Below are 8931 nucleotides of genomic sequence, written 5' to 3'. Positions count from 1 at the left end.
AAGATATTATGGGGGAAAACTATCAATGAAGTTGTAATAAAAAAAATTTGGGAAATAAGTGCAACAACTCTTCATTAACAATAAGCACCTTTTATTGACTGTCTTACCATTCAACACTCATTCCATTCAATCTCTTAAACTGCTGAACTACAGTCCAGTTTAGCATTTAAATGAAAGAATGCAATTTGACTTATACAAAAAATGTTATACCTCGGTGGCACAGAATTAAAGGTCTGTTTAAAAAAGTCATAGATAGAAATAATCACTACCTGTGATTTGAAATTAAGTCCTAAGTATTTCAAAGTAAAAATTAACACATATCCTCCATGTGATGTTACAAATGCCTACAAAAATGTTTGTTCAGAAGGCAGAAGGTATTTTGTTTCAACACTTAACAAACGACATCACAAAAACACTAGGCAGCAAAATATTTCAGGTGAATTTCACACATTAAAAGAACCCCTGACATCACCATATCCCAACAATTTCAGTAGGGCCAATATACCTCAGCACAGCAAAGAAATATGTGTAGTACAGACTAAAATTCAGCTACATAAAATTTGTTACAAGATTTAATTCAATGCTCAGGAAAATTAAAAATAAAATACACCTAGGAATCTAGTCATCAGATACTGGTAATTTCCATTCTTTTTCCTTGTTGCTTGTAGAATTTTATGTCTGTGTTATGAAGGGTATATGCTACTTCCCAGTGTTTAAGATCTCTTCAAAATTGATTAGCAAACTTCTTGAGAAACTGGCAAATTGCCTTTTATAGAGAACACTTAAAATGTGTTCTTTTTGCCACCTTCTTTTGACTATTAAACTTCTACCTAAGCCAATAAAATTAACCAGAGCTATTTTGCTGCAAGAACACCAGCTTATATGCCAACATGAATATAGAGGCAACAACATTTATTTTATCAAAAATTAGCACGAGTGCAAATTAAATTTCTTCTGAAAGTCCTGGACACTACACAGTTAAAGTTTTTCAACAGTATCCAAGAAGAAATAAAACTCCATCTCAGGAAACAGTAAGAAAAGCTACTGAAGTAAATCCTTCATTATACATTCAAAATGGCATTTCCTGGAAAAGCAAAAATCATGTGGTTATTTTCCTTTAAACTTCCTTTTCCTCTAGGATAGAAAGTTAGTCCAAGAGATAAAAAACATCATCACTATTATAAAATAGTGGTGTCTCCTCATGTCAGTTAGACTTAAGTTTGTTATCAGCAAAAATCAGTATGAAAGCAGAGACAAACAATTCAGTTTGTAGCAGAAATTCTTTTATACCCATGCACCATCTTTTTTCCCCTGCAAAAGAAACCCAGTGTGGTAAATGATCCTTTAAAACAAGGCCATTAAAACCAAACAAACATAATAAATAGAGCAAGAAAACCTAAGCAAAGGCAGGCATACATTACTGAGGCAGTGAATGGGATTGTTAGAAGACATGAGGAGTTAGACATCTGTATAGATTCCACATGGCTGAGATCCTGGGTTTTTACTCTGCTTGGATTAGGGCATTCTCAAAGCACAAATAGAAATTTATTTTTTATTCCCAAAGGAGAAATAGGGATTTATTTTTTATTCCACTTCCCTCCTTGTGTTTTCAAAGGCATCAAAGATATCCAGGATGCACTGAATATTTCATAAGGCAAATACAACTAAACATTTGCTCAAAAACTTGAGTTAATTTTTGAAATAATTTACACTAAAAATGGAATGGCATCAGAATGGCAGCACACTTCACCCTTAAATCAAAGATTTTTGCTTGGATTCAAGCTCCAGATTTCTTACTTCACATAACACAACCAGATCCTCCAGTAATGTTTTTCCTCCATTTGCCATAACTTAGTCAAGAAAGTCTCAGAGTCCATCCTTGTTATCAGTCTTACTTTAGTAAACACTGAGTTGTGACAGTTGCAGGCAGATTTCACACTAAAAGGAGTGTTATTAAAACAAGTAAGAAACTAAACTAAAGGTATAATCAAAATTTTGATCTTCCTTCATATAAACTCTGTAATTTACTAAATAAATGCATCAACTCTCTTGAGATATCAAATCATATCATTAATAAATATTCTAACAGAGTGAAATAATTAATCATGGTATAAACCCAAATAGTATAATTATATATTAATAGGTTATTTATAATTCTTAATGTGCATAAATGATATAAACTGAAAATTAAAAAGCAATTAAAGGTACTCAATTGCTCTTGATGTTTTATGTCACTCCAAATGAGATTTTTTTTGGGGGGACTGAAATCAATGCCACCGGTAACAAAGGAAAAAGAGGCTCACCTTAAATCTAATTCACAACTCAACCCTGCCAGTACCCCAGAAATAGTATTTTTTCCATAATACTATGTCCAATAAGTGTAGCTTTTTTAGTGATTTATTTTTCTACAAGTGAACTTTCTGGAGATACAGTAAAATAAGAAAGGCTCAGTTTCTCTTATCTCCTTAACAATTTGGATGCACCTTGTGGCAAGTGAGCTCAAGGTAACAAATCCCTTGAAAAAGGAACAAGAGGGGTGGGAATGTGACATCCGTGAAGGGGACAAGCTTGATAGCTCAGAACACCTTTAATCCATAAGGCAATGTGGCATTAGTTCAAAATAAGTAACAATCTCTTCCTAGCCACACACTGTCACTTGTGATGCTCCAATGCTGACACAGGTCCCTTTGCCTCTCCAAACAGGAGGACCTTGCTTGTTTTCAAGACAGACAGCAAGTTCTGAATGTCTCGTGTCAGGCTGGAGCAGAATTGTGATTATTTTGTTCTAGAGTGATCCTTACAAAAGAACAAAACAAAGTGAAAGACCCAAATTCTATCTGGAAGACTCAGAAACGGTTTTGGGCTTTTCTTTATTTGCAGGAATTTTTTATACCTGCTAAGCCAATGCAGATGCATGTGAACCATAGTGGAGTTTCTTAACAGTCACAGTACTTAGCAAAGCACTCCATCTGTAATCACATCTGAAATAAATGCTAAAGAACAATCTTCTGTAATGTGCTTGTGCACTATCAGACCAATTCTCCATTTCTAAAATGGAAGCTGTTTTTTCAAATAACCACCTAAATGAATAAGCTGAGAAAAAGCAGAAAATTAAAAACAGATGGTGACCATTTCTGCAAAAGAATCTTTAAGAGCAGATACATTTAAGTCCTGATTTTGTTACCCAAACTTTTTGAGTCACTGTCAAGGAACATTTCTTTCAGACCATAAGATACCCTTAGAGATCTTTACTGACAAGACTGTAAAGGCAAGTGTATTTAGCTACCTAAACATAAAAACCACAATTTGTGGATGCACCATTTGGGCAAAATCATCTTAGGAAAGGGAACACAACACAGGATATTACATTAATACAAGACACCCTTGATATTTTACAACTTCCACAGAACAGTTCATTCCTTAAGCCCCAGAAATGCTGGAGAACAGTCACTTAAAAATATTTTTACAGCTGGAAATCAGCATTTTTTTCTGAATTTAACGTATCTGTAGGTAAACAGAATTAGCAACATTTGTTCTGAACAAAGCATCACATTATGTTCCCCCTGCCCCCTCCCCAAAACAGAGGCAAAAATGCAGTTCCTTTTCTCATCAGAGCTCCCAGGCCAAGGACACTGCAGCTTTGTGGAGTGCGAATTCCTCCATGCACATGACGCAGTTACACAACTGAGTGGGGCATCCTGACCCAATGCCGAGAGATTTTACTCCACATGCACTTTTCCCATGTAGACCAAGAGGAAATGTAAAGTATTGTGCTGACTTAAGACTACATAATTTTAATGACAACAAAACCAGTAAACACAGCAGAAAAAAAAAGATAAACAGATACTGCCCAAGATTTTTTTTAAGAGATTGGTTGAGATGAGGCATTCAGGATGAACCAATACCAGGCAAAAGAAATTCTAAAAATCCTTTAAAGTTGTCGGACTTTCCTATCAGTGTTTTTAATGTTGACATCCAGTGTCTCTACTTTCTTTGTGAGCCGATCCAACATATCATCCTGCTCTTCTATTTCAGTCTGCAGGCCAAGAGCAAGGCTTTTCAGGCGACTCAGCCCAGAAGACATCTCATCTGTCAGGGCAGAGAGGGATCATAAGGAATCAAAGTGCTGTAACACATATTATCTAAAGGGACACTCAGGATCCCTTCTTCTACAAAACCCTGGGTTAGAAAATGTTAGGTACAATTCCTCAAGTCTCAGTGTTCCTCTGAAATAGAGGAAGCACTGGTATGTTCATTGTTGTACTGTTACTACCAGAAATGGTCACTTCCTCCTTTTTTACATTTTACATTTGTTGTTAAGCAAATGCTTAACACCAAATTGGATCTTTATCAAATTACATACCCTGTAATATAGTTTTTACCTTTTTTTTAAAAATGTACCTCATAGAAAATTTGGTACATGTTTTCTCTGCTCAGCATACAGTGTGCTTACTACCTCAGTTGTTTTGCTTCATGCACAGATGATACCAGTGAGCGGAAGATGTAAGCAGATATTTATCAGAGATGAGAAACTCCCATTTCTAGATTTTCTAGTTGACCAAAAGCTGACAATTTCATTGCATGATTGATTGGTATAAATGCTTCTTGAGGTTAGTAAGTTTTCCACACCTTTTGAACAGAACAAATGGGCTTCCACTAGCTCTTATGACTATTTCTCTTTGATTTATTCCTTTCTGATTTTTTCCCAATCTCTTCTTTCTAGGTCAGCTACACAGTGACACATGTATGCAAACAGGCACTTCGTCTATATGCAACAGAACAAAGGAAGGCAAACTCAGCTGAATGGTTCTGAGAAGTAATAAAAGAAATGCAGAAATTCCACAAATTAAATATTTTGCAAAACATGTATTTCAAAAGCTGTGCACTGCTTTAAATTATTTGGGTCTAAACTGATGTACCACGTAGATAGTTTTGAAGTGCAAATACCAGCAAATTATTTTTAAAATTATCAAATTTTGCATGTTAACTAAAACAAGTGTTGGAAATATATCACATAATAATTTTATCTGGTTTAGGAATCAAAATTTCACAGCTGTATAACATCAAACAGCTTCAGTTTCCTCACTCACCTAAGTTGGTATCAATTTTCTGATGGTAAGCTCGCAGTTGTTGGTTCTTTGGATAGGCATCTCTTTGCACTGAAGAAACTAAATCTGCTTTGTTGAAATCATTGTCTGTTAGGAGTATAGAGTAAAGAATATTATATAATGAAAAAGCATGTGAGAAGAGGTTTTGAAGTTTTAGCAAGGCTGTTAAAAATTAGCTTGAACACAGGTAATCACGTAACCAGAGTATCAGTAGTCCAAGACCATTGTCTACAAGCCAGCTCTCAAGATGAACACTTAAGCTACAATTATTCTCTTCTGGGCTGTTAATTGTAGTTCTAGTAGGGAGTTGGGAGAGAAAAGCAAACGGAGCCCGCAGCGCACATCCAGGGGGACAAAGGGCTGGGACGGTCACCGGGAGCCGCAGCGAGCGGCCGCAGCTGGGGCCGCCGGAGCCGCTCTGCCCTCTGCTGAACAGAGCTCGGCACTGCACGGAGTGCGATGGGATCCAAGCCCTCAAAAGCCTCATACAACTCTCATACAACACCATCGATATCCTGCTGCTTTCCCACTCTTACTGTGTTAAATAACCGAGGCTCACTTTATAAAGAAACAGTCATTTAGTACGAAAAAGCCCTCACAGAAGTTATTAGATTGAGAGAAGGAGGAATGAGGCCAAACTCCATACACCACCTTCTGAAAATCAAGAAATTACTTCAGTATGAAGGGCTAGAATCCATGTTTGAAATAACAAGCACACTATCTAAAAACTATGACAAACAATGGTTAAAAGGAGAACCTCTGAACATGTAACATTTTGGCAAACTTAGGGAAACCCTGTCTATACACTGTGCATTCTCTATGCAAAAAGAAGCACTGGGTGTTTTCAGTCTTTAGTTGGTATAACATCTTCCCAATGGATATGAGAGTTTAATGGAAACAATTCCCTAGAATTCAAACATGAAGCATCTGGGATACCAATCTGAAGATGTTAGGCAGCAAGGCAAGTCAGCAGTTGGGCAGGCTGAAGGGTCTCTGCCTTCATCACTCTGGAAGTTTGCCCCACCGAGATGACAGGCATTCAGTGTAAAATAAAGTTAACAAACCTGAATCATCTAGCTTCCTTAAATTTGGATGGCTTTCCTGGTATTTTGACTCTTGTTCTTTACTAGACACCATTGCTTCTTTTAACCTAGTTTAAAAAAGAAAAAAAAAATTAAAGAAAGCATTGTTTTAATGAAATTAATTAATTAAATTAATTAAAATTCAGCATTTAAGAAAAAAGGTAGCTAGACCATATCAGGAGTTACAAGAGTTTAAGAGAACCAACAGATGTTTTACTTTCTGATTTTCTGGTGACATTTCAGAGATGCTATGGGAGACAAGTCCTAAATAAAAAGTTTATATTATTTACCTGCTGTTAGCATAATATTCAGGGGCTCCATTCTGCTCTGGCTTGCTCTCTGGAGGTTTGGCTTTGAAGTAGTTTACCAAGCCCCCCCAAACACTCTTGATGCTGTTTATGTGCCTTTGACTCGTTTTCAAGTCCTGGTCCATTTTATCCACCATCTGCTCCGTGCGCTTCAGAGCCTCTCCCTGACGGATGAGCTCCTAACAGGTATTGACAGAGAAAAGCAGATCATAAAGCCAGGATAAACTGAGCCATCAAATAATTAACACTAAAGGTGACACTCTCAAGAAAAATTAACAGCACTCCTTCACCTGTGCAGATTATTTCTGAGGGCAAACAGCTTTTTCCCTTGCTCCCCTTCCTCCAGGGCATTTCAATCAATAGTTGCTTGTCAGCCACTGCATTAACAAGCTGTAAAATCCTCATCCCTGAGACTTGTTGGGTTCATGGCACCTACCACAAAAAACATCCAGGAGTTTCCTGTAGTAGCCTTTTGTCAAGCTGACATTTGCCTCTATGGCTGACCACCAGATGGGTGATATGATGGAAATGCACAGGTTTATGGCAGGGGAATGAGCAAGCAGGACAATTTCTAGTTATGAGTGGCACCTTCATTGGGAAGGGAATCTATTTCCACCTTACTGGGAGGTTTTTGATAATTTACAAGTAGAATAACCAAAAGAAATATACACAAACAGAATTTCTTCAGACTTCAGGAATATTTTAGTTAATTTTAGCAGTGCAGGATTTAGGAATTTTTATATATAGAAGTACATTATTTTCTAATTCAGCAGCACAACCACTGTTCCAGAGTAATCCAAAGATTAATGCTGGCAGGAAAGTTGCCTGCAGCTACCACCAGTGCCAAACAAAGAACTTGTGTTCACGTTCTTGTTAAACTCTGGGAAATTTTAGTTGAATATGTTTTTTCCCCCCTCTCAATAAACACACAGTCTTCAAACTTTACCACAGGCTCTGCATCAAGCCTGAATTCTTGATTCCTCACTTGTGATTTCCTGGACAAACAAATCACAAGTCTGGAAGTTCACAGAAGTCCCACTAAGAACCTTCTGAGCATAAGGACTGGCTGCAGCTTGGGGATGGCCTGGGGTTAATTTAGGCTACATCACTCAAGGAACATCCCATTATAGCCGGTGACACAATGGACAAGACCTTTATGAGCCCGAGCACAAAGTGCTGAAACAGAGCCTAAGGAATGAAGGAAATGATTAATCAGGGTGAACCGAAGCACATCACAAACAACTAAGAGGGAAGGCCCTTCATCTAACCACTGCTAAAAACTTTTTAGTCAGCTAAAAATTAATAAGAACTGTTGAAAACGGCTGAAAACACGGCCGAGTCCCAGCCTCAGTACTATTCAGACACATAGGCTATAACTGGAATTTTTCCCTTAAAACCCAAACGCCACCATCCAGAAAACACAGAGACAGACTGACTGGAAAACATCGAGCAAAGAGGGACTTTTCAGGAGACTGTCCGGGGGAACAGGGAGCACAAGACTTCCCTCCCGGAGGTGTGAGCGAAGGGGGAGCGCTCGGGGCCTGCGGCCGCTCCTCCCCAGCGGCCCAGGGGCGAAGGCTCCGCTCCCAGCCCTGACCCACCTCGGAGGCGGCCACGCCGATGCGCTCGGACTCGTAGAGAAGCGACAGGGAGCGGGTGGTGCTGTCGGCGGTGGCGGCGGAGCGGCGCAGCACCTCCTGCTGCAGGTACCGCTGCCGGTCCGTGCCGCCCGGCCCGCCGGGAGCCGCCGGCGCCACATCCTCCTCCTCGTCCTCCGCGAACGGGTTGTAGCTCCTCGGAAGCGCCGACATGGCACCGCCGACCGCGAGAACGCCCGTGAGGAGGCCTCCCCCCTCACACAACCGCTCTAGCCCCCGCCTCGGGCCGCGGCCGCTCCGCTGCTTCCACCCACCGCACCGAGCGCCGGGCGGAAGCGCCGTGAGCAGCCACCGACAGCCTTCCCCCCCGTGAGGCGGGGTGGGCGCACCGCAGCGCCGCTGGTGGATAGGCGGCTGCCGGGCGGGACCACTGCGGCAGGGGGGGAAGATGTGAACGGACGGCTGCGCAGCGAAGGCGGGTCACCGGGCGGAAGTGAAGCCGCACCGGGCGCTGCCATCTTTGTGGCGCGATTGGTGCGCCGTGCTCCCGCGGGAGGCGCTGATCTCGCGGGCGGGGGCGGGACGGGCTGCCCGGCGCCGTTCCCCCACAACATGGCGGCCGCGGCGGTGGCGGCGGCAGCGGCGGCTGCGGCCACGGCGGCCACGGCGGCGGCGGCCGGGACGGCGGCCGCCACGGCCGGGACCGCCGCGGCTCCCTCCGCGGGCTCTGCGGGCCGCGGGAGCAGCGCGGCCACCGCGCGCGGCTTTTACTTCAACACGGTTCTGTCGCTGGCGCGGTCGCTAGCGGTGCAGAACCCGGCGCCCCTGGAGAAGG

General features: G+C 41.5%; 2 protein-coding genes across 3 annotated transcripts in view; one reads left to right on the top strand and one right to left on the bottom strand.

Moving 5' to 3' along the window:
• Window positions 1-74: 74 nt before the first annotated feature.
• SNAP29 (synaptosome associated protein 29) lies at window positions 75-8761 on the bottom strand. Its single transcript, XM_023937861.2, has 5 exons — window positions 8100-8761; window positions 6481-6677; window positions 6173-6258; window positions 5091-5195; window positions 75-4089 (listed from the first exon to the last, which is right to left on the bottom strand). The coding sequence occupies exons 1-5, from the start codon at window positions 8307-8309 to the stop codon at window positions 3932-3934; spliced, it is 756 nt and encodes a 251-aa protein (XP_023793629.2). The 5' UTR covers window positions 8310-8761; the 3' UTR covers window positions 75-3931.
• PI4KA (phosphatidylinositol 4-kinase alpha) overlaps window positions 8661-8931 on the top strand; it is a 54169-nt gene continuing 53898 nt past the window's right edge. Inside the window, exon 1 of one of the 2 annotated variants that reach the window (XM_086856317.1) lies at window positions 8661-8930. In XM_086856317.1, the coding sequence (XP_086712443.1) occupies window positions 8709-8930 (222 nt within the window). In that variant the 5' untranslated portion in view covers window positions 8661-8708. The remainder of the gene's footprint in view (window position 8931) is intronic. The other variant, XM_086856318.1, reaches the window with a different exon arrangement.

The sequence above is a fragment of the Cyanistes caeruleus genome, chromosome 18, assembly GCF_971803275.1.
Source record: "Cyanistes caeruleus chromosome 18, bCyaCae1.hap1.1, whole genome shotgun sequence".
NCBI classification, from domain to species: domain Eukaryota; kingdom Metazoa; phylum Chordata; class Aves; order Passeriformes; family Paridae; genus Cyanistes; species Cyanistes caeruleus.
This window is presented reverse-complemented; position numbering and strand designations above follow the sequence as displayed.

Coding starts and splice junctions, on each gene's coding strand:
- SNAP29 (XM_023937861.2), bottom strand. CDS start 8,309: ATGTCGGCGCTTCCGAGGAGCTACAACCCGTTCGCGGAGGACGAGGAG. Junction 6,259..6,480: donor GAATATTATGCTAACAGCAG/GTAAATAATATA, acceptor TTTTTAAACTAG/GTTAAAAGAAGCAATGGTGT. Junction 4,090..5,090: donor GAAAATTGATACCAACTTAG/GTGAGTGAGGAA, acceptor CTGCCCTGACAG/ATGAGATGTCTTCTGGGCTG.